The sequence below is a fragment of the Mya arenaria genome, chromosome 6 (assembly GCF_026914265.1).
Source record: "Mya arenaria isolate MELC-2E11 chromosome 6, ASM2691426v1".
Classification (NCBI taxonomy): Eukaryota; Metazoa; Mollusca; class Bivalvia; order Myida; family Myidae; genus Mya; species Mya arenaria.
The window spans coordinates 50,233,187-50,259,986 of NC_069127.1; the positions used below are offsets into that span (position 1 = coordinate 50,233,187).

At 34.0% G+C, this 26,800-nt stretch overlaps 1 protein-coding gene across 6 annotated transcripts; it reads right to left on the reverse strand.

Annotated features, from left to right (window-relative positions):
* On the reverse strand, positions 1-26,796 carry LOC128238379 (serine/threonine-protein phosphatase 6 regulatory subunit 3-like). 6 transcript variants are annotated; one of them, XM_052954245.1, is made up of 26 exons: positions 26,542-26,796; positions 25,294-25,377; positions 24,857-24,936; positions 24,499-24,585; positions 24,175-24,364; positions 23,346-23,483; positions 22,323-22,388; positions 21,886-21,989; positions 20,638-20,751; positions 18,048-18,177; positions 17,303-17,461; positions 16,709-16,834; positions 16,259-16,323; positions 15,840-15,958; positions 15,077-15,252; positions 12,679-12,776; positions 12,203-12,260; positions 11,640-11,776; positions 11,082-11,215; positions 9,631-9,895; positions 9,255-9,331; positions 7,964-8,225; positions 7,036-7,317; positions 5,574-5,645; positions 3,689-3,814; positions 1-3,289 (listed from the first exon to the last, which is right to left on the reverse strand). In XM_052954245.1, exons 2-26 carry the CDS (start codon positions 25,351-25,353, stop codon positions 3,202-3,204), a joined length of 3,213 nt encoding a protein of 1,070 aa, XP_052810205.1. In that variant the 5' UTR covers positions 25,354-25,377; positions 26,542-26,796; the 3' UTR covers positions 1-3,201. The 6 variants fall into 6 exon arrangements, with proteins under 6 accessions (XP_052810205.1, XP_052810206.1, XP_052810204.1 ...); XM_052954246.1 differs by having other exon boundaries at positions 12,679-12,758; positions 18,048-18,189; XM_052954244.1 differs by having other exon boundaries at positions 9,631-9,892; positions 18,048-18,189.
* Positions 26,797-26,800: the final 4 nt, after the last annotated feature.

The window sequence follows — 26,800 nt, forward strand, 5'->3', positions numbered from 1 at the left end:
TAATTCTTCATCATTTAATATTCTGTTCATGATACAGGTAGATTAATTAATTATGTGGAAATCTATTGATGAGACAAAATATAACACTCTTATAATACATTTTCAATTTGATTTTCACATGAACATACTACATATTTACAGTGTTTAGTAATAAATACAACAGGTTTGCTTTTAATTTTATACCATGACACATTTCATGTACATGTCCTTCCATACATTCTTACAACTTTTTACATTATAAAAGTCAAACAATGGAACATAAGTTTTAAAACACATTTCAAGCAAAATCTATACAATATATTATTCATCATAACATCAACAAACAATGGATAACAAGAACATTTACAAAAGTTTCAACAAGGTTTAATTTCAAAAATGTTAAAAATGAGATACTATTAGGATATGATATATGATTATCATCCGAAATGAAAGAATTATATTTATGCCTAGTTAGCACATACTGGTACATTGCCATAGTAATTACATAACATAGAATTACTATGTCAATAGTTGGAATTTAACTGGTATCTTGCATTTCAAAAAATGAAATAAAATAGAACAAAGGATTGCTGTATGCTTTAAAAGGTACGAAAGACCAACCATGTTCTAAAAGAATAAAACAACACCTGACATGTATCATGCATAGTCCCCCTTTGTGCTAAACAATGGCTGAAGTTCAACCTAGCTAAAAACTTTGGTCAAGACAAAGTGACATCACCTCGAGCAGTCCTACTTTCTACACTGAAAGCAATTGCCTTCTTGTTTAAAACATTTCTTGATCTAACAATCTTTTTCTCTACCTCCATAATAAGATGGCCCCTTAATTTCATGTATACAGGAAGCATGGCCCATTTATTTCATGAATACAGGAAGCATGGCCCCTTTATTACATGTATACTATACAGGAAGCATGACCCCTTTATTTCATGTATTTAGGAAGCATGGCCCCTTTATTTCATGTATACAGGAAGCATGGCCCCTTTATTACATGTATACAGGAGGAATGGCCCTTTTATTTCATGAATAAATGAAGTATGGCCCTTTTTTCACCAATACAGGAAGCATGGCCCCTTTTTCATTAGTACAGGAATCATGTCCCCTTTATTTCACAAATACAGAAAGCTTGGGCCCTTTTTCACAAATACAGGAAGCATGACCCCTTTATTTCATGAATACAGGAGGCATGGCCCTTTTCCATAAATACAGGAAGCATGGCCCCTTTATTTCATGAATACAGGAGGCATGGCCTTTTCCACAAATACAGGAGGCATGGCCCTTTTCCACAAATACAGGAAGCATGGCCCCTTTATTTCATGAATACAGGAGGCATGGCCCTTTTTCACGAATACAGGAAGCAGTCTTTTATGGGTCAATTTACCTTATTTAGGCTTATTAGAAAATCAATATTTATGTTAAAGTTGATTTATGCAATCCTTTTTTATTTTCAAAACTCATATTCTGACCCGGTCTGAACTACTCGTCCATTCACAACCATGGTAAAAGATGTTGGATTTAATTTTTATGGCATTACTTCAATAAAAACGAATCATAAATAAAGACTCAAGTTTCAATCCCAAAATCAACAAACAAATTACAGGTCCTTTTAATTTCTAAAGCCAATAATTTGCCCGTTGTAGAGAATTCAAAGTAACCTTGATCTTGATATTTTTTCTAATGATGTTGATATACAAATATCATTGATAGGCCAACTTCCAATGCAATCCATTTCTCCACGACTTATTTGCAAACACAACAATTATTTTTCTGTGCAAACAAATATGAATTTAAATGATACGCAACACAATTATTAGTTCCATTAACATAGTTGCTTACTTAGACAATCATACAAAGATCACAGTTGTTATTTTAAATTTTTGACAACATATACTGTAAAAACAGATTCATCAAAAATCCATTTTAATCACAAATTAAGGTTACGCTTATTTCAGATGTGAATACAGATGAAAAATGATATAAAATAAATACTTTTTTTAATATATATAATTTAACCAAGGCAAGCTCTAATTGTCATACTGTTAAAATGAGTATCTTAAAACATGTGCCCCCATTTACCAAGTGGGAGCAATTATTATTCAACAAAACTGGCCCTCAAATGACCATTTAAAAAAAAACATCGGGTTAATTCAATACGAACACATCAACACAATGAACAGTATCACATGGTATTTAATGATTTGTAAGTCATGAATTTTTGTTGTTAAATTTTGAATTTCAGACATTTTTACAATAAATACATAGCATTTTTAATAAAAAAAATACCTTAATTTGCATAGAATTCAAGTGAATTCTGAGCTTTAAAGTCAGTTCTGCTAGATACATTTAAATTATCAAATGCATATATTTTTCTTTTTGCAGTTATTTCAACATCGATATCTTTACGAAGTCTGTGCAAAACTTCACCACTATATTATGACTATTAGTCTGAGGATAAACTCTACATTATGAAAGAAGCATAACTATAACTAGTAGAGGTAATATTAAAATGTCAAACACGACTATGAAGCAGGTTTATTCAATTTGCATTGTTCAAAAAGGGATAAAAACTAAAATCACACCAAGTTTATAGTGTCAAGCACCAAATGTTTCAGAAAAGTGATTTATTTAGGCTTAGCCTCATAAAAAGATGAAAGAGATCAGAACTAACTTCATGAACTATTTCAATTCATTCTTAGTATGTTTAATTTAAAGACATTCAACATTTAAAACCAAATAACAAATTTGTCATAGTCATAAAGCCATTTACAAAGGACTTGACTTGTTAAAATTTGATTTGACTTATACATAGCGTGAAAACAGTTCCTAAGCTTTTAACACAATGTGTGAACAATTTTTAAGCATTGTTAAAACTATTTTATCCCTACCCCACCTGTGGGTGTAGCAATCCCAAAAGGCTTATTTCAGGCCTGTTGTATTGAAATGCAAATGTTTAACACCACACTTAATCTATTATTAATTGCAATGTATAACCATCAATCAGACTCAATTTCTAAAATCGCAATTCCGCATAAGGTAGACAAGTCTAGTAGTGATGGTAAACCCTTTTTCTTCTGCAATTAACACACCTGCGGCTTACGGATGCGTACGTTTTATCGACAGACATCATATACGAAGAGCTGCCTTATAATCACAGATGGACTGATACGGGGAAATTAGCACATACATGAGTGCGGGAGGTCAATATCACACCGGCCCATTCTGGACATTGGCACCAGTTGAAGGGACAGTAGTAGCTGAATCGTACGATTCCAAAGCTTCTTTGGCTTGTGACCTGAAATTCATGGAAAAAATGGATTAGTTTTAACTTATTTACGCTTGATTTAAAGATGGCTAAAGCTGATATGAATCAATTTATGTCTGTTTCCAAGTAAAAACCAGTCCTGGTATCCTTTTTGAGAGGCCAAAAACCCCTGAAGGATTTCAAACCCATGACTCTCACATTCAAATAAGAATATAGATTAAAAGAAGTGAACACATTACATTTCAGATTTATCATCTGACATGAGATACAAGAAGTGCATAAAGTAAACATTCGCTTTATGAAATAACGGACTATAGTGCAAGTAATTCCTGTTGTTTTTCCATATGCAAACTTAAAGACAACAATACCTTTACCATTTCTATTAAAATCCATCTGATGTCATATCACCTAAACATTTGCAATACAAACCTGATTTCCTCGAGTTTATCAGTTGTGCTGTCAGGCAGCTCTTTCGTTGGTCCGTTTCCCTGAATGTCCCCCGCTAGTGGCGTACAATTACTCCCAGGCTTCATCAGTCCCGTCTTTGATAAGAAGCTGAAATGGGGATTTCAAATATACCATTAGATATACCCAGTCAGTTAACAATCTAGTTTCTTCAATTTCTATGGAAACAAAAACATCACTATTATATGATTGGATACATGAAAAATCAAACACTTTATAACAAAAACATATTTAAAAGCCTTTAAAATATTTTGGCCGATATTGATGACAATACAAAACACCATTCTGGCAAGGCACAGCAAATTTGTGGACAATATTATTCAATATATACCATCACATACTGTACTTAATAAGATATTGAAAACAAAATATTATGCTACAAATAATAGACATATTTTAGCAAGTTAAAAGACGAAACAGTATTGCTTCATCTATGTAAGTCCCACATCCTGGTACAGACTGAGGTATACATGTTATTCTCTACAATTCACCTGGTTAGTGTATACCTGTAATCTATGAAAAGGAATAAGATCACACCATGTTCTATTTCATATAGTTACAGTTATTGAACTGGTGTTAAGTGATATTAGATACTAAAAGTGACTAGACATAGAAAATGCTGTGGAAAAAAACACAGATTGTTACAACATTCACAACGCTAAAGAAGAATAGAGCCAGAAAAACGTCTCTCTGTAGTACTAGCTATAGCAAATTTACAACTTGGAATTGAAGCAAATGCACTCTTATAAAGTATACTGTACTTTTTGGCTCTAAACAAGAAACCAAACGCTTCTCTAACAAAGATTATAATATTTACCATTGAAAATTATACAACTTTAAAATTTTGCAACCAATTTTACGGAAAAACTACTTAAATCTTTGTTAAGTTCTGAAAATTGAGAACTAAACTGTACCAATTAATTAAGTCATCTTTAGAAGAAAATCTGCATATACCCTCAAAGGTTTATTAGGCAAGTTACAACACAGAAGTCAAGTTTACACCATTAAACAAGATCGTAAAAATATGAATAACAATACAACGTGACTGTTAACAAACTAAGAACAACCATCCACAATAAGTATGCACAAGCTTTGATATGATTTGAAGCCTTTAAAAATACTGTCCTGTGATAAAAGGCATCGAAACTACAGTACATATTGTGAGAGATATAACATATATTTTATAATGAAACTGTACATTTTTACAATATATAAAGCAACAAAAGCAATACAGAGTTGCCAATTGCAAGTATTTATTTCCTTGATGAAAGCAAAGTTTATATCCGATATACAAGTGTTACTAATATAAGTCAGGCTAGATCTCGGAATTTATTTTCAATTGACTGATTTGCGGTATATTATTTTTTTTTCTTTTAAGAGATTCAAATACTTTATTAAGCAATAATAAATTGGTTTGGTTTGAGTAACAACCTTTTCAAAAACAGGAAGGATAGGCTATTGTTCTAATCTCATTGTTTTTATTATAAAGTAAAAACATTATTGTCATTGGGAAATGGTGTTAAAGTTATTTTCTGTATACAGCTTTATAGGTTTTAAACTTTATATCAAAACACAAACTTTATTTATTTTACCACCAGACTCTAAAAACAGTAGGGTCAGCGCCTATTTCCTAGGAAGGGACGGGAAACCCAAACCCAAAGGGGCCTTATTGTACTGCATTTCATTTCTTCAAATATACTTTTTTCTTACATTTCAGAATAGTTGTACGAAAAGCATATTGCAAGATCAGAATATACAATTGTACTTATTCATCCTGGAGGCTTCTTTAGCATACAAAACCACACATACATGTAAAACCACACACAAAAGCCGGTGTTTGTAGACTCACTTAAAGTTAGAACTTAGATCATCGACATCATCATCATCATCATCATCATCGGGCAAACCTTCAGCTTTACACCTTTAAACAAATCAAAGCGATGTGTGCCCAAACTAGGTGACAAGACATACACAGCAAATAGCATACACACAACTAATAGTGACCCATCTATCTATTTTTGTGTATTGAAACACATCATCAAAAGCAGCATTCAAATCCTGGCAACTTTACAGTGCATTAAAAACAAGAGCACCGCGAAACGGAGCATTATACGCCCGAAGAAGATTCGGCTTGAGGTCTTTAATAAACATTTAGGTTATGCTAGTATACTGCTTACTAAGTTTAAAAGTAGCAGGACTTGGAAAGTGCTCACAACACATCCTTTAATGTAGCAATAATTTGTATAAAGTTATCTAAAAATTGCTTTAAAGGTTACAAAGTTGTGGCTAGGACATGTTTTCTAAAAATTCCTTTATTAGTAGTAACACAAAGTTGTGGCCTGGACACGGAATTGCTAACGGAATTGCTAACGCCCCCCAGTGAAATTAGCCTTTGAGGTACGGACCTGGAAAGCATGCTTGACAAATCCTTTTAATGTAGAGATGATTTGTATAAAGTTATTTGAAAATTGCTTTAGTAGTAACCCAGTTATGGCCTGGACATGGAATCGCTAACGTCCCCCCCCCCCATGGTGATTCTAGTGTTTGAGGTATGGACCTGGAAATTGCGCGCGACACATCCTTTTAATGTAATGATGCTTTGTATAAAGTTATTTGAAAATGACTTTATTAGTGACCAAGTTGTGGCCCGGACACGGATTTGCTAACGCACCCCCATGGTGATTCTAGTCTTTGAGGTATGGACCTGGAAATTGCGCGCGACACATCCTTTTAATGTAGTGATGATATGTATAAAGTTATTTGAAAATCGCTTTATTAGTTACCAAGTTATGGCCTGGACACGGAATTGCAAACGGACGGACAGACGATGGAGGCCATAACATAATACGACCCTTCGGGCGTATAAAAAGCTTCACTTTTAAGTTGTTATTTTTAAGAAAGCAGAAGCCTAAGTTATTAAAAAGTTTTGTTATTTTATCAAGTCAAAACAAGCAGGCATTCATAGAATAAAGAATAAACATATGAAGGAGGCACTTCTTTGACATTTTAACAAAAATTAGTATTGTTCATATTAGCAAATGCTTCAAATTACCAATCAGAATATATAGTTATAATTTATGATATTTTACATTTTTGTTAAGTTTCTATCATGCTTACATCCTTCTATAATTACATGCATATAAGTTTGTTTCAAAATTGCATGTTCCATTCAAACATGTCACAATAATGCATTCATGTGCTACCAAAAACTATAACGTGATAATGAAATAAAGATTTCACTCCATAATCACATCAAACCATTATCAACAATTCAAGATAGTTGTAAAAAATAACAACAAATCAATCCTTACCTGTCACCCTGGGCCTGAGCGTCTGGGGGTGTGTCCCCAGACTTAGGGGGCGTGTCTCTTGGACTAGTGGGCGTGTCCACACTGTTGGTAGACTGGCAGGAAGTGGGCGGGGTCTGCACATCACGAGGGGACAGCTGAGGGGAAGTGGTGGCTGGGCTGACCCTGGGAGAGGCAGGTGTAGTGACGCCTGGACTGGGGGATGGGAGTGAGGCTGAAGTGTTATCTGGGGGAGGGCTATCTGGAAGCTCTGGGGGACTCTCTGATACAGTCGCTTGTTGACTGCTGAAAGATACAATTTAAATAGTTCATATTAAGATTGGAGCATATCCACAGCATGGTACAAAACCAATAAACAAAATAATTGCGTCAGGCAAATGTAAGGTATTTCAGGCAAACATTAATTAGACAAAACTGTCTAGCTGGCACATTAAATAAGCAAGATTAAATTTCTAGGGCCATATTCATGAAGCAATTAAGACAAGACTTTCAAAAAACATTTCTTTTTTAAGCTAAATTTAAAGAAAACATATTAAGTTTTTACACCCAATATATGGGAGTAAGCAAGAAAAAGTTCAATAAAATAAGGGCATATGCATTATTTTGATGAAAAAGCAAGCTTATTTAATGTATTAATTGTTAAAAATTTGAACAAACTCACTCAGCTAAAACTTTTCACTAAAAAGCTTTAAGAATACAGCCCCTGGTCAAGACTCAAAATATATCTAGCGTATATATATATATATATATATATATATATATATATATATATATATAAATATATTTAAATTTTACTCCAGTGCAACAATAAAGCACAAATCTGAACATATTTTATACTATACTGCAAAGAGAATTTACGTGTTATTCTTTCATAATCAACTTGTCACAATTGAGTTTCATCATTTCTAATACAAATCCAACAATAACCTACCTATCTGTATCACTTGTTGTTGACTCCACTCCTGACTGGGACACACTTTCACCGGATTCTACCCTTTCGCCAGTTGTCGAATCTGGCTCCGCGGATTCCAATGCGGACCCGGACACACTTGATTGCTCGGTTTTTACACTAGAGTCTATTTCGGGGCTGGATTTTTCCACGAGTTTATCAACATCCGTGCCAATGTCATTGTCTATACTTGTATCTACACTTTCAAGTTTCAAGTCTGATTCCACTTTGTTTTCACTTGCCACTGAAGGGGTAAAGAATATAATTGTTATCAATGCTTAAAATCTACTACAAGATTACACTGTATTACTGTTGTATTGTACCTATTTTCATATCAGATGCTACGCTTACTAACAGTTTCAAACATGAGTTCAGACTCAAGCGGCAAAACTGCAAACCTTTTATTTCATTTTTACTTATCTCTTTTATTTTCGATTATAAATTTCCTGAATTTTGTAACTTATTGGAAATTTACAATGGTTCATGTTTATTTTTGTAAAACCAATGGAATAAAGATGATTCTTAGTAATCTTATAGAGGTGCTTTTGTGAGTCATGATCTGGCCTTGAGACGGTTTGTAATAATGGCCCCTGAATGGTTACTAGTTATACAGTGTGGATAATAATAACAATATTTCAATATATCCACCTCACTTATTTAACAGTCAACATGACAACATGGTATAAAGCAGTAACCACACTCGACCCTCATTATTGAAATTATTTGGACTCAAGTGTTTAAAATTATTTTTATATATTTAATATCAATAATTTGGGCAAGTGTTTAAAATTATTTTTATATATCAATATTTTGGGTCAAGCAGCAGAACCTATTACTAACACAAGTTTATGAATACACACAGTAATAATTAATTATTATCCAAATTTACTTAACTAACAACACCATATTTCCATCTAAATTTAAAGCCTTACTGTGACTCTCATTTAATAATATATAAGTGTTCTTCTTTACATGGAAACAAATTTATTAGCCGATACAAAAATATTTGATACTGAACACTACAATTTTCACCATGTCCATTCATTATAATGGAAATAATCAAATTTTACTTCAAAAATCAAAGAATTTTATTTAAAATACAGGGGGGCATTTCATGGATAATCCTAGGAACGATTTCATACCATGAAGAGATTTCAACAGTGTCATACTACTGTTAAAAATCACTCCTCGGTAAGTTATCAATCCAACAATCTTGATGAAATGGCCCCCTGAACATACTGAAGATAAACACAAGGTAGTTTTATATATTTACAATAGGCGTTTGTTCTTGAGCTTGGTTCTGTTGTGTCCATGGCGACGGGCGAGCTACTACGAGGTTCACTCTCAACCCTGAAGCAAAGAACGGCATTGTATTCATTGATTTTTGCAGGTCACTATGGCAAAAACAGTCGAAAACTGGTGTTGGTGACAACACCTGGTGTTAGTAAATAGTTATATAGCCTTTGTTATTGATCTAAAATTAATTGAGTATCTTGAATATGCAACTGTTGATTTTTTTCATCAAATACCAATTGATACTAAATTGGACTTTGACCGCCATTGTTTAACATAAGAATATATTCAATCCAAATGCACATTCATATCATCAATAATCACCAGCATCATCATCATCCTTATCACGTACATACCTTTTTTCAATACTATCAAAATTTGTGAAATCTGCCCATGTCTCTTTAGATTTCTCCTCTGGCACTTTCCCTGTTAACTCGGTCCAATTAGTCTTATTGCTTTCCGAAGAATTGGCGGCACCAAAATCTGCCCAGTTATCAGTGGACGCTGGTTTGGTTTCACCGGAGTTGGAATCCCATGGAGATGTATCCATGGCAACTTGACCAGTTTCGCCACCGCTAGCACCACTTGGTGACGTTTGTTGTTCAAAGTTTGCCCAGCCTGCTACAAAGTATAAGTATGGGTTCAAACATTATTTCTGAATGATGATAAAGAGATTTTTAATCAGTTATCTGTTGTCTGTAAAAATATAATGAAACATTCAGAAAGATTAAAATGGAAGTTTTCTATGAATTTAAGCACTGCCTTTTAGTGAGTTAATAAATGAACTTTATCTCTAACAAATCAGTTTTTAAGGTAAAAAAACACTTTTATACTGGAACCTTACACCTTAACAATAATACCTATAAACAAGAGGCCCAAAAAGGGCCTATGCTCTACTGGCATGGCTTTTGTGGTCATATCAATCCAGAGCATGTATGTATGGGTAAAAGGCAACCGACATATAGATTATGTTTTGTGTTTGGGCTACCTGAAAACGTAGCACGTTCAACATCTGAGCCCAGAAAGTATTGTAAGCAGATTAGCTGCATGAGCTATTTTAATTATGTGCAAAGTAAAAGTCATCCGACAAAAAAAAAATGCTTTCAAAACTGTACTCATAGTAAAAATTTCTGTAGTTATAAAAGTTAAAAAAAGTTGGTCAAAAGGTCAAAGTCAAAGGCATCCTAGAACAACATTGATCAATTTGAACAAATATTCACAATCAGTTGTGCTGAAATGGATGCACAAACACACAAAAAGATTTTCAAACCTTTCCAGATTTATGTTTACCAAACCTGTGAACCCTGGGTGTGGCCAGTAATGACACCAGGTGCATAACTTAAACATTCACAACCAATTTTGTTAAGATGAATGCGCAAACTACAGAACTTAAAGCTAAAAAATGGCCTTTGGGCTTTCAACAAGAACAAGGCAGAGTTATTCACATAATCAACTGCAGAAGCAAAAAGCAAATTGTCTCTCAAAATCCTTGTCTTGCAAATTGTCTCCCTTAACTCTAGACTTGAATTTACATGTACATGTAAACTTGGCTAAAAATAGAATTCGCTCATGCTGGTTTTCGAAAGGAACCGAGCTCTAATGGATATCTAGATACTGTACAAGTTTCATCGAGATACAATCAAAAATGAAGACTGTATCGTGTTCACAAGCAATTGTTTACAGACGCACGAACGCACGGATGCACATACTACGTACACATTACCATCGCATAAGCTCTTCTGGCCTTTGGCCAGTAGAGCTAAAAAGACTAAATGTTACGCCTGATAACAATCAGACTGTGCCACACCTTCATGCGAGTCGACATCCATTTTCTCCGCGGGGTTGGTCTGTTCTGTAATACGTTTGGGAGAGTCCAACTCTTCCTCACTATCTGTGCTGTTATCACTATCGTTACTACTCCCTCGAGTTACAGGTAACCGTCTGAAAATAGAACACCATCAGACCAAATAAGTATACATAAAAGAAGTTGTACTGTATTGGAGGTGTTTTCTTCATATTCGTCATGCAATAATTCTCATATCCAGTTCAGTTTGCAGAGCATTAACCAGGCAATAAATTATCTTTACTTATTTTTTACAGAAGGCAGAGTTCATTGTTTACGGTACAAGCAATGACTGTACAAGTAATGATATATGAGAATTAACAAAACATCTTAAACAACAGTTGTACATGTTAATCCCTTATTAACAATAATTCTAAAATAAAGTATTTTTAGTACCCATCTTGTTCAGTTCATGCTTATGCACACCCAGTTACCATAATGACCAACGATAAAACTTATCTGTCAATTTCATTGAGTAAATTTAATAAAATAATCCATAAATTACGTCATTTCTGAACTTACTCGGAACGGGACTGTTGTTGTGTGTTTGGAGAAAACGTGATCTCCTTTTCTTCCCAGATATCCTCGTCGCTGTCATTGTCAAACTGTTGAAGCCGCTCATTGCAATACTGTTCAAACCGTGTGGCACTGGGACGATTCTAAAATGGATATAATTGAAGGTGGCATTGGAAAATGCTTAATTGTCTTATTGAGTGAATGTCAATTCATGAACTTTTGCATTATTCAAATTCAAGACAATGGATCTCATTAATTGTTTAAAATTTTGACCAATCATAAACTAATTTCTTCTCTCTCTTTTTTTACATGAAGCTGGTGATGAAAACTTTTTAATCCAAACACGAGCTGAAACTTTAGACGGGATAGTATGATGTCACTCATCTATGAATTAGCCACAAACAAGTTTGATTATCCCTGAGAGATTTTTCAAGTTATGAGTGTAAATAGGAACATCAAACATATCCTTCAGAGGTCACTGACGGTGTACTGATCAAATATTTTCATACACAAATAGTAAACATTCCATACAGGCAAAAGATAATGTATCTGTTGGTACATGTTCTTACCAAGTCTTCACTAACATTGCTGAAGTCTATACTGGATATTCTATCTGTGAATGGGGAACTGAAAAAAACAAACACAGAAACAGTTTTATTGCACGAAAGAGATTGTGTTGAGGATCAAGCCGGACAAGTGGGTTGTCTATGGATACTCTGGTTTTCCCCACAATCCACAGACCACAATCTCGCTCAACATTGTGCTTACATAAGTGTCTAAGCATAAGTTAGTATAGCTTTCTTCAGAAGTAAAAAAAATTAGTGCAATTCTCAATAATCTAATCCATTAATTCTCAACCTTAAACAAGCATGGACAAAATGCTATGGATGCTTATAGTCTCTAGAGAAAGATGAACTACATTTCATTCAAATATCTTACAGCTTTTGGGTTATGGCCACAATTTAAAAAAATTGTAGGCCGCAGCCATCAGCAACTTTTTTTTTAACATTATAATAGTTTTTAAATGACAAAATGGATAACTTACTCGGTCTTTTCCTCGTGTTCACCGAACTCCTCCTCATTGAAGCCGAACTGGTCAATAAAGTTGGACGTCATTTGTTGCAGCTGATAATCAGAGAAGGCCTGATGAATAGATCAGGCAATAATCATGGTCACCAGCATGTAGCGGAAACGTAAAACACACGCCATACAAACACTCAAACAAAAATCCCAACCACACATACAAAAACAAAGGGTGAAATAAATAACTGGAAAATGCATAACTAAACGGTGGGGTAGCGGTGTGTGTAAGCAGTCATTTTTTAGTGTTCTCAGAAAAAAGTTTTATTCCATATTTGTCTTTATTTAACGTTCATAGAATAACTTGGGTGTTTTGTGGTAAATAAATTTATTCAGCCATTATTTTTTCGTTTCACTAAAGGGCAAGCATTATTTTCATTTTGTATTTACCCCCCATTTATTTACCTAAATCTAGTCATCGGACAGACATATAAATGACATTTTGACTGATTTCACACAATGTTCAGCCAGAAATCAATCTTTTGTTTACTGTTTAAAACAAATGTTCTAGTTCTAAATGAGCAATTGATTTCTGGCTGATTTAAAATATGCGTGCAACTAAATGAATGCGTACAGACAGAATTCATGCAAAATTTAAAATCAGTTTTAAAATAAAGGCTTGGAAAGATTATGACATCATCAATTATCTGTGACATCATCAATAATTTGACAAATTTATATAACAATTCTCACTGTTTCATTATGACTTTTCCGATATCTTGTGTTGTTAATTGTCAATAATATCTTTCAGAAAATGATTTATTCTCAATCTCATTTTTAAGGAGAATTATAACAGCCAAAATAAATTATTTAACAAATCTAAAATACAATTTAGCTACGTATTTGTCAAATCATTGATTTGGGAATTTCAAGGGGATAAAACAAAATGCATAAAGCTTTTTTTCGTGAATATGCCTGGTGTTGCATTGTTTCCATGGCAAAGAAAATTTAAGTGTGATTTTTTTTTGGATAAAATTTTATCATTTTTTAAGTTTTTATGAAGTCAAGATATCACATCAAACCAGACATAATACACGTTGCATGCAATGTAAAATCAAAAGTTAACTGAAAATAAAATGATAAATGAATCAGTCTGCAAAATTAGTTCAGAATGTAAATCCACTTCACCAAGTTATTGAAGGTAAGTTTGATCGAGTTACAAATGCATTATGTTTTCAGTCATATGAAAAAGTAAATGTGAAAGCCTAATTTTGCAGACCGACAAAGAAATTACAATACAAGGAAACGGAAAATAGGAAATCGCCATTCATACTGAGAGATCAACTGAACAGGGAAAAAATCCTGTACATGCTGGTGGTCATGTATGGTTTCCTGCAAAACTACATGTTCTCATTAATATAATACTTCTTGCACGGGTAAAAAATTACAGATTACATAAAAAATCTTATGGTTCATGATATTATGTTTATTAACTATTCATTATTTTCCAAGACTTCACACAAAGTCATATCAACAACCAAAAGTAAGAATTTTGCTTTTGCCAAAATTTTCTTTCCTCACATAATTTTGAGGATTATTAGACTTTTTAATACCACAGCATAGCAAAGGGTTATGATGTTTAAACTCAATGGCTTTGATACTCCGTGCAAGAACTTGGTTACAGTAACAAACCAGTCAAATGTTTAATTTCCACTCTTTTTTTATCTACAGTTGAAGAAACTAAACATTTAGCTGGCAAACAGAATCAGTAAAACAAGTTTCAGTAGTGACCAACTAAAACCTTAATATCTATATAGTGTGTTCGGTTAGAAAGCAAAGTATAAGTCTGAAATAGCAGAAAACAAATTAGTATGAGGCACACAATAATATTTCAACCAATTTTTAGAGTTATCTGTTGAACTAAATTAAAACCATTTTGGAGGAGAAATAAGGCACCAGCCGAAATCATATCCACTAGTAAAAGTTTGGCTTGGTCAAATTTGTGAAAGATTATCTGTTAGATAATTAATTTTGATCAACATAGAAAACTATAATTCAGCTAATCAGCTGTGTTGCCTGCCTAGACTGGCCATTATTTCTCTCGTAAAGGTCACCATGACCTTTTACTTTATACACCAATATTAATAGGGGTCATCCACTGACCAGCATGCATACCAAGTTTGAAGCCTGAAATTCATTCATAAGACATCAACCGGAAGCGAGAGTGACATGACCGCCACAGGACAAATTAATCCCTGTTTGCATTGCTGTCTGGTGACACAAATATACAAGTTCTTTTCTGAATGGCCTTTTAAATGTTTTATTTTGAGCATACTGATACATATAAAACTTATTGAGATCATAAAAAACTTATTGAGATCTCTTATTCAAATTATAACTTTCCAACTGAAGTTTGTAATCACCTGTTGCATGGCGGTATCCTGCGGGAAAGGAATGTTGCTGAAGTCTGCGTCATCGTCCTCGCTAGACGAGGCTAGATTATGACCTTGCACCAGCTCAACAGTGTTCTTTTTGTTGGTATCTGTTAACAAGCCAGTTAAAAACGCCTCCCACCGCTCTTTTATCGCATCTGGTAATTCTGAAATATCACATGTCCTTTTATTATGATGATACAAATTGTAATCCTGCATATATAACCTTTTTGTGATTATGTTTTAATACAAAATTTTGTTGCCCTAAATGATTCATAATAATCAAACGTAATAGCTTTGTATATTGAAACAGTCACAAACAGATAATTTCAAGATGTCGTTGGTCAAGTCTAAATGATAAAATAAGCGCCAGATTCAGAATATTATTGGCCATCTCCAGTCATTGAAATAAGACTTAAGATGAACAAGCTCGAATTCTTATACTATTGCTTGGCATCCAATTTAAAAAAAAAACCTGCTAAATAAAATTCAGAATATGAGCAAGCCCCGAAGACATTTTACCAGTGCAGGGCTTGCAAGCTTGTATTAATTTTGACCACTGTATCTTTTTTAAGCTTTCTTCATCATCAATTTTATTTGTGAGGAATTAACCTTTTTATGACAGCAGTTGTCTATGTAGCGCAATGATTTAGTCTTGACCTGCAGTGTTCGTGACAAAATAGAGAAAATTGTTCCAGGTCGGCAACTTACCACTAACTAAAAAGCTTTGACCACCATGTAGAGGACAACTTACCACTAACTAAAGCTTTGACAGTCTCCGTATTTTCGCCTTTTTCCTGAGCATTAACTATATCATTGGCCATACGTGTTAAATGTCCCATAAAGCCTTTCCGTCTACCTCTCTCTTTTCCCCTGAAAGTTAACATAGGTGAATGTCCGACATTATCTTGACATCAATAAAACAGAACACCATTTCTGAATGATAGAAGTCCACAGGCAGTCGATACAATATGATAAAATTAAACTTTTAAACATTAAAATCTCAGTTCTGTAGGAAAATTCTAAAAATTAATTGCAATAGGCTTTCTTTTCATTATTAAGGTATGGTATTGATATCCATTATCTTATATACCAATATGAACTGTGCCATGGGAATTACCATTATTAACTTGATACCTCACACCATAAACACCTATTAGGAATTTAACATACTGTTCTTCCTCATTTGTGTTCCACTCGTCTAAAATCCGCTCCATTATTTTGCCTTCTGTGAATAACTGAAAAAAAAATCATACAGTAATTATCATATAAAAACATATATCAATATGTATATTATTACCATATTTTAAAAGAAGACATTTTGCAGTTTAGAACTCTTCTGATGACCAGTCAAATGAGAAGTAAAATTTAATATAAAAAAAAATCATCAGCTTTGAACCTTTTCCAATTAAAGGTACGCACAAGATTCAACATTCTAACATACTTAAAGGCCTGAAAAGTTCTTAAACATTCATGATTTTTTTTAAAAGAATAAAGTTACTACTAAGATAAGAACAAAATACGTCACAGCTACATAGTGTTTCACTAGGAAAGTGGGCATACTGTGTTCTGCAAACCATAAAAAAAGAAAGTTTAATTAATCAAATAGCTTCAGAAACTTACTTGATTTAAAAGTGGATGCTCTTTGGAGCCCTCTACATCTATAGGACTGTTACAGAGTATTGTGTATATACACTGCGTCACGTGCGAGTGTAAGAAATTATTCCAGATATACTTAAAATATAAATCCTGGAATAGAAAACAAAGCATATTAAGATATGAAGTTGATTTAAAATGGAAAACTTTCTATGCAATTTAATTTAAATGGAATATTTTCTAAGCAATCTATTCAAATGGAATATTTTCTTTCAAATTTATTCAAATGTACCGTAATACCTTCCAATTCTCAGAACAAAACTTGGAATAAAGACATAAAAAATACTTTATAGTTGCGTGTACAGTATGATGAGAATCTACTTGTTAACTATTTGTTAACTGTTTGATATTTATTCTGACAGATATTTGTGAAAATACAATTAGTATATCTTTCCATTAATTTGTCTTTCGAAGGTAAGAGAACTGAGTTTCATAGAATGAAGAATTAAGAAATTTCTCACTGAAAGCTTTTATTCACAGTTCATTATATATCCATTTTGTTATCAATTTGGCAAAACTAAAACTACATTTCTTAGTCAAATTTGCAACACAAGTACTCACTAATAAAACACTAATGGTCCCTAGGCGAGTGAGTTCTGCGTTAATGGAGTGTGTATTTGTAAGGAGAAGTGAAGCTATCAGCCGGCTTGTTTGTAGTCGTGTGTTTCCTAGAGGGGGGTCTAATGTACCCACTGTCGTCGGCATAAAACTGAACCTTTGCTGAAATAAGAACATTCATATTTCTTTGAAAAACAAGTCATATATTGTAAAAATATTTCTGTGCTCAAAATTAATGCATTCTAGCTAAAATAATAAACTACATTCCATAGTGACGTTCAAATTCATTATACTAGAGAAAATGTTTGTTTTTCCCAATCTTATAAACATATAATTTTCAAGGTGAACATCACATTCATACAGCTCAAGCTACTATAATAAAGGATTATGGCACTGAAACACCTGACTGTACATAAAGTGCAACACAACTGGGTCCACATAAATGGTCGTAAAGATTGTGTCATTACAGTCGAACACCGTTGACTCAAACTTGCTTGGCTCAAATTCCTCTTTGACTTGAACTTGATGTAAAGGACCGACTTATTTCTCCTGAAGGTAAGCATTCCCACTTCAGGAGGCTCAAGGTATTTTCGCCGGTCCCTGGGATCTCTGAGCCAACAAGGTTCACTGACTGTATTTGTTCACAAATTTGGTTTTGTGTGTAGGGCAAAAGTACCGTCTTTAATGTCATTTGCGAAACTGTTATGATAATTAAATTTAAGGTGGTCCCAGGAGTGCCAACCCCTACCTTTGGTGGCTCCAACAGAATGGCATGGAAGTCTTTAAGGCGAGGACATATCGCAGTAAGGACATTGTGGATGCCGGTAAACATTTGCTCAGGGTCCATCGTGGTCATCTGTTCTGCGGAATCATCGGGGCTGAAAAAAGAACTGAATCACTCAATGTACATCTGATACCTTTTCTAACATATTTACTAATGTAAATGGTTTTGTTAGAGTTACATCCTTTTCTATAACAGGTCAGCTTTATGTAAGAACAATTATGTCATCATTGGAGAATGGTGTTAAATTAATCTTTTGTACAAAGATTTTAAACAGCACATAATGTTAGTGTTTATACAGTCTCTGAAAATGGGATAGCCGAAAGAATTCTGCTATAATCAATAGTCACAGAGACAGCACGCTCGACTATTCCGCCGCTTTTCAATGTAAGGATTGAAAAGTTTTGGCGAAACATGCATGGATCACTGTTAGATAAGATTTCAATGCAATACATGATGTGCTGAGATATTAACATAAATGTGGTTACATGGAAAATTTTAACCAGAATTTTTAAGTTTAATAATAAAGGGCCATCATTTGCAAAATACAGTTATCTAATTTTTTTCCGGATACCGTATTTTTTTGGCAAGTGATTTTTTTTGCAATAAAATATTTTGAGTCGGTGGCAAATAAATCGAGTAGGTCGGGTAACCAGAAACAAACCTTTTTTTTGTTTAGGCCTTATCTAACTTGATTAATTAAGTAGGTTGGATTGTTGAGTACCATTGTAACAAGTCTCAATGCAATACCTCAAGTAGTTGCTGAGATATAAACCTATGTGTGCTTACACACAAAACCTTAACAAAAATTTCAAAGCAAATTATAAAGGCCTATTATTTGCATTAAACGCAAAGTAGAGTTATCTTACTTGATTAATTAAGTAGGTTGGATGGTCGAGTACCATTGCATGAAGTCTCAATGCAATACCTCAAGTAGTTGCTGAGATATTAACCTTAGTGTACTTGCATGCAAAACCTTAATCAGAATTTCTAAGTCGAATAATAAAGGGCAATTATTTGCATTAAATGCAAACTAGAGTTATCTTACTTGGTAAATTAAGTAGGTTGGATGGTTGAGTACAATGTAGCAAGTCTCAATGCAATACCTCAAGTAGTTGCTGAGATATTAACCTATGTGTGCTTGCACGCAAAACCTTAACCAGAATTTCTAAGTCGAATAATAAAGGGCAATTATTTGCATTAATGCAAACTAGAGTTTTCTAATTTGGTTAATCAAGTAGGTTGGATGGTTGAGTACCATTGTATCAAGTCTCAGTGCAATACCTCAAGCAGTTGCTGAGATATTAAACTATGTGTGCTTGCATGCAATAACTTAACCATGGTGTGACGCCAACGCCGACGCTTGGTTGAGTAGTATAGCTCTCCATATTCTTCGAATAGTCGAGCTAAAAACTAGCAACCACCCAAGTTCCATTTTTCCATAAATTGGTTTAATAAAGTGGGTAATTCAGCTTTGTGCATGCGTCTATCTAAAATAGAGACATTCACCCAAACACTAAGATCAGTTCACGATGTAATCTATTAAAGAATGTTTAAGTATTATCTGTTTAAATTTATAACCAATCCTCATCGAGTACCTCTCCATATTTCAGATATCAAACCAGGAGCTAAATCAGATTCTCATAATCACTGTATAAAAATAGGTTTTAAGTAGTCTTGACCGATTATTATGTATGTGCAATCATCTAAGGTTATAAATGAGGTAAGCTTTAGTATTCAAGATAACAGTTTGATGTAAATTATGAAATAATAATTTCAACAGTCAGAGATGATAAATATTGTATATTTAACTATGAATACTTGACATTTCTAGAAAAGCCTGTATCATAAGAGATAGTCACATATAACTGTTCTATATCAAAATTGTATGAACCTTCACACAATGTGATCATCCCCATTTCACAAACTAAACAATATTTTACAGGGACACCCACACAAATTTGTATAAAAAGAGAAAACCAGTATGAAATAAGATAATTCCCATCACACTGTAGACAATAAAATCTTTTTTTTTTGTTCAGATCAGACTTATGGCAACAATTTTATAATTTTTAAAGATTTGTGGCCAAAAAAGAAGAAATCAGGTGAAAAGAGAAAAATTGGCATCCCTGTATTTTAACACCATTTTGGGTTATTACTAAAGAGCTATAGGAAAGGTGCTGCACCCTGTCCTTTTAGGTAGCACCCTTCTGCCTTCATGGAGACCAGCATGGGCACCCTTCTGGCGTAATAAAACTAAATGCTTAAGACTGTCAAATACATAACTGGACATTTATGTAATTGAAACCTAATATAACTCGAATTAAACACAATCCCTAACATTTTCAGTCAAATGACCAATGTTCAAGCTCTTCACAGCCCACCAATACATAGTGCCCTTTTCACCGTCCCTCTTCTGCAGCACCCAGTCCATAATAAAACATGGCTAAAACCCTAGCATGACCATTCAAGTATATTATTTAGCTCACTTGTTAAGCAGATGGAATTTTATACTTGAAACATGATATTACACCAACCATACCATATTGTGTCTTACCTCTGTTTCTTGAACTCCAGTAGTGTTTGTATGACAGAGAGGCCATTTACAATCACAGACTCATTTTTCTCTCCTGTTAACATGTTCTCCAACAACTGACAAACATTCTCCTCCCTGTAATACACAGATACATAATCACATGTTTGTGTCAGGACCTTCTTCCTGTACACACAACAGTCATTTAAATTAGACTTTTGGATGAACAAGCCTCAGTTGTATATTATTAATTGGCATCAAATTTTTGAACAAGCCCTACTATAAAAAATTCAGAATTTGAGCAAGCCCGGAAGCCATTTTACCAGTACAGGGCTTGTGTTAATTTCGACCACTGCACACAACAAGAGTAAAACAAACATCACTGGATTAAATTGATGGGTGATAATCTCAGAAGGTACCAAAGTTTTCTATAGTTTAATGAAGCCTGGTACCTTTTTTGCCTTAAACCCATAATTAATGTGTAGACTAGCAGCGACACCCTTCTGTGGTCATCAAATTAAATCTTTAAGACTTTCAATTATTTCTTTGGTTTTGATTTTAACTTATAATACGAGTATAAATATATACAAACATACTTGGCAGTTGAAACCTTATATTACTACAATATTTTAACATGGTCATAATGTTCAAATTCTTTTCAGCCCGATTCATTGTGCAGTGGCCTTTGATATTTCTCCCTTAACACCCTGTCCCTCTTCTGCATCGCCCTGCCCTTTTCAAATCCTGATTAAGACATCATGTGTATGCATTCATTCTCATGAATTCAAATGGTCGGAAATCTTAGGAATTCAAATATGTTACCGCTCCAGAAACAAAGGAGTACAAAACGCTTAATTCCTCAAACTGTTGCAAGAACTGAATAATTACATATGAAAATATTATAGAGTTTTTGCAGCAAGTTGACATTTGGATATATATTAGTTGTCCAGTCAACAAAGTGAATAGAGCACTTGCTTCTCACTAAGGCGACCTGGGTTTCGATTCCCTGCTTGGGCACATGTTGAGATTGGATGGTGGTCAACAAACCAGACAAGTGAGTTTCTCCGGGTTCTTCTGTTTCGCCAACATCACAAGACCACACTCTTGCACAACATCATGCCACTCCACAATCATTGAATGAATAAATCGTTGATCATTAAAGCTAATTTGTTTATGTACATTTGTTCAAAAACTTAGAAAGCATGCTGAAGACGGTTCTTCTTCATGTACCACTTTCTCCTAATTTTAGCCATATTTGTAACAAGTACATACTGTTCTACTGTGTTGAGCAGTTCAGCGTGATCCTGCAACTGCACAATCTGCTCTCTACCAAGACGGATGATATCTGTAAGACTCTGGGCCGCATTGCTGTGAATCTGGAAAAAAACAACAACGTTGCAAGAGAATATGTACAAAATCAGTCTACACAAGTCCTGTGAAAAAAATTCTACATCTTTCAAATATAATTTTGTATTACGGCAAAGCGGTCTCATAGAACAATGTGCTGAATCAATTTTTGCGTTCAGCGCCACACATGATTTGCTAGATGTGGAAATATTATTTAATCAATTGTCTTCTTTCAGAATTTTTGAAATATACAAAATCTGAACATAGTCAATTCCATAACACAGACTTTCTTAACGTAAAAACATATATAAATATATATATGCAAAAAATGCATGCAATTCAATCAATCAATCAATACTTACGTCTTCATCATATGACGGTGTGATACAGGTGACCAGCCTCTGTACAATCTTTTCTTTGTTCAGCCACTGATACAGAAAAATGCAAATATCATTCACACCGTAAACTGTGGGGGCATCTCTTTCCGAAGCCTTTATTTCCAAAGAAGAATGCTTATCCATAGCTATAGCTTTAATTTGCCTTATGAGAAACCCATATCATGCATTTCAATATCTTTTGATAGCTGATAGCATATTCCAGATTCATTTAAGCAAGAAAAAAACACAAAAATATGCATGAAAAGGCCAATCAAGATCTGTTTACAGTTTACAGTATTAAACTTAAAAGCATGTTCAAAAACATCCCCAATTAATAAGCTCATAACAGTATCATGTTAAAAAGAATGGGGATAGAAAACTATCTTCTGTTCGAAGGCTTTCTTGACTCATTCAAATAAACTGGAAATGTTAAGTGTTTTATAAAATGCAGTCATTAAAAAAATGTTACTTAATTTATAAAGGTCAGTAAAAATCAATTCCAGTCCATTATTCCTTGAACTGTTGAAAGCAGCTTAAGTGTTTCATTGCTCTTCAAAATATACACAATGGGTGGATAGTTCAGAACTTGATAAAAGTTAACGATATCATTATTAACGTTTAAAGGTGAAGTATTCTATGATGTGCTGTTGAATTTAAGTGAAACAAGCAGAGCTGAACCAGTATTCACAATATTGAAAAGTACCGCAGATCATGTGTGTGTCCATGAAACTTTCAGAGAATTAAAGATTTGAAAGTTAACGACCATCCAGTTTACAATGTTGTAAAACGTACAAACGGACCAAAGTCTCGTCACTAACACGTTCCAAATAAAAACCAATTCAATGTCTTGAACCTATTCAAGTAAAACAGCCTAGGTTATATCAAATTTTTTTAGCTACCCCTTCCAACAATAAAGTACCAGAAAAATACCGGTAGATGTAGACATAAAGAAGTTATAAAAATATCCAAAACATTTTAATCATTAGAGTCCCTAACCACTGAACTCACATCGATCATGGCTTTTTTCACTTCTGGGGATTCAATACATGTCAGCAACCTCAAAAGTAGGTCCATAATGGCCGACGTTCCGATATGACGCAGCATTACACCGACAAAGTCCTCTCTCTCTTGTAGGAACTTCAAGGTCTGAAAATATGTTTTATTTAGACAATGTTACAAACTAGTTCTTTTCCATCTAATTTTGTATGTACCTAAATGCATACATTCTGCATACTGAAGTGCAAACAAAAAAAGTTTATAATTGGATCTTGTTTACAACTTCTGGAATCAGTCAACCATTTAAACAGTGAGCAGAACATTATCAACTGACCCTGTCATAATTAAGCAAATCCTGACAATTCATTACTTCAGTTATCATAACTTGTCCATTTTTCACACAAATTATTGTTGTTTTTTAAAACATGCAGGATATGTTTATATTTCACATACTTCCATTCTCAGGCCAAATATAAACAAATTGTATGGTAAGGGCTACATCTCTTCTAGAAACAGGTAGCGTAGATATACTGTTTTTATAAGGTCATATGTAAGAATGTTATTGTCATCATTGGGGAATGGCATTTAAGTAATCTTCAGTATAACGCTTTAAAGGTTTTAAACAACATATTAAAATGTACACTTACATTTCTTTTTTAAATTTTGTTTACAGTTGGTTAATAAAAACATTAGGGTAGGCACCTATTTCGTAGGTAGGACTGAGTTACACAAACCAGAAGTTAAGCTTTTCTAGGCCTTATCAAAATAGCGGTAAGTTTTTCCATAATCGTATGAAAGTTACTGTCCTGCTCTGAGCCCAAATTTTTCATTGTCAACTCACCATTTCACTCTTTCTGGCGATCAGCAGCCCCATAACCTTGCTGAAGAAGCTTGCTAGGAGAGGATTCAGTGTCTTCTCTGTGTCGAGAAAGGCATAAAGCTTTTTGATGTGAACCTCATCCTCATCTGCAAGAGCATCATTGATCATTTGCACGTCAGACGTCAGTAGCTCGCATGCTGTGTTTGGATACCTGTATAAAGATTGTGACAATAAGTAATTAGCATGACACAATTTGAAGCTTGACTCCATCTGGTCAGGTTAAATTTTAAACAAGACAAGCAATGAAGATAGAGCAATTCTTATGAAATAGAAGAGAACACTTACTTGTATCTTAGTTTTTCCTCTGTATCATCACCTGGCTCCTCGGTAATCAGCCTCACCAGCTCGGACATATTCTCCTGCACCACCAGACTGAAACAAATAACACAACTTCATTCATCTCAGGCCAAGACAAAATCCCTGAACTTAATGCCAGGGATCCATGATTTGACAGCATTTTAAGAGCCTAAGATTGCATTTAAACATATCTGTTCTTTACTAGTTGTTGTGAGTTAAATCAAAAACAAAAAAATACATCATATTCAGATTACATGACAAACAAATCTTGTAAACCTATGAAAGCTTCAACTCATTGTTGAAATTATTGAAACATTTTTTGGGGCAAGCATAGGAGGATACTTACAAACTGATGAGTTTTCGGTTCTGCGCTTTGCATTCTTGTAGAATATCATCTTCATCCATTAACTCATGCAGCGTCACACCCTGAAAATGCAATGTTTTTTAGTAAAATATCACAAGATTTCTTCGTCTTATTTATTGAAAGGGTTCTCGTTTGATGTAATGTCCCCGATTTCATAAACGATGACATTTTCACAAGTTTTAAATGGAATCTGTCGTTAGCCAAATGGAAATAATGGATTTACAATTCACATAACCAGAATTAGGCAAAATGCATACTCATTGATTACAACAACAATGACTTGTAGATATTTAAAAGACATTCATCACTTTACCTTTAATTCCAATATTTTTTTAATTCACAAAGGGTTATAATGAAGTAGAAACACAAACATAACTGCCAGGATATAGAAACAAAGATGTCACATGATCTCAACTTACTTCCTTGTCCAGCAAGGTGTCAATGTGCGACGTGGTCATCAAATTGAACTTCCAAAACATCTTGCTATGGATGGTTTATTTCAGCTGCAAAACAAAGATCACATTTTATCATCTCAAGTGTAACATACATGATACATTATTAACATGTAAAGTGTTTTGTCTGTGTAAGTCAATGTTTTATAATGGATTAAAACAGACAACTCACAAAACAACATGTTGTTAACTCTTTAGGCTTATATAATTTCTTTGAATTGTGTAAAATCAAATGGTATCTTGCAAGAACTTTTTCCAATAACCATTTTTATTATTTGTTGAAAACAATCAGAAGAAATTTCAGGGTTCATACTTAAACCGTAAATGTCATATTAACCATGCATGCCCTTATTGACATGCAGGGGGTCTTAAAGTGAGTTTTTCCGATTCGGTGACATAAACAATGATAACCTCTCGACTCGCAATTGCAAACAAATGTGTTCAGTTTAATAGCATTCCTAAGGCAACCATTTTCGAGCACCTGCTGACATCATGCATAAACAGAAAAACAATACCCTATTAAACACATGACAGATGAAAAATTGGCCAAATTTTTGTATTTTTATATTGAAGCTGTGTCAGTGGGGCGTATCTATCATTCAATTGTGTGAAACCCTATGCAAGGCAAAAAACATTTGTCACAGCTACAGCGAGGTGAAAAACCCAGCAAAATATAGTGAGTCGCCATACCTAGTTCTTTATGGAATAAGCGCCCAGGATTCTTTGATGTGCTAGCATTGGTACATGAGATGATATTTTGTCAGAGTACAAATTTCCAACAACCCTCAAACCAAACAACATGTACAATTTACAAACACCTTTGGTTATACCATATCACACCATTGAAGATTAAATCTGTGACCATCTATTCCAAAAACAGATACTCTGACACTAGCTACCGGAGGTAGGGTAGTTATCAAAATCTTGAAAACATATGGAGACAACATGAAGGGTGAAAGTTGCATCTGCATCAACAAAGTTGATACTAATAATCCAAACAACGCTTGAAATGACAAAAATTAACCATCAAACGCAGCTTATTGATAGCCAAAGCCATTGTCATTAAATAAGGGGGTGGGGTAAGTTGAGTGTCAAAACATACAAAAATGACATTTACCACATTAATTCGATACCACACTAAGACATGCACAACATTAGCTTTATATTAACCAATAGCGTAGGCACAATAAAGGAAGAAAATAAAGACGTAATAACCTTGAAAATATTTTTTCAAATCGTTTCGATCATTCCAAATTGAAGTTCATAAATATTCACGTCATGACGTCTTGCAAGATTGCTGACACAAATAAGTTTGGATTTTATTACACCAGGGTCAACTACGCAACACATGCACGGCGATAAATAGTCTAGGGATGCCTTAGAATCCTATTAAAACCGCAAAAACGGGCGGGAATCATAGAAATTTTGTCCAAAATGGCGTACTCCAAAGTGATTTACCCAGCATTCCCTGAAT

Bases quoted from the DNA above. Each gene is read 5' to 3' on its own strand.
- LOC128238379 (XM_052954242.1), bottom strand. From the start codon at position 25,353: ATGTTTTGGAAGTTCAATTTGATGACCACGTCGCACATTGACACCTTG. The intron at 17,462-18,047 runs GTAGGGGTTGGC...TTCTTATTTCAG, and splicing joins TTCTGTTGGAGCCACCAAAG to CAAAGGTTCAGTTTTATGCC. The intron at 9,896-11,081 runs GTGTGGCACAGT...TATACTTTGTAG, and splicing joins GGATGTCGACTCGCATGAAG to CAGGCTGGGCAAACTTTGAA.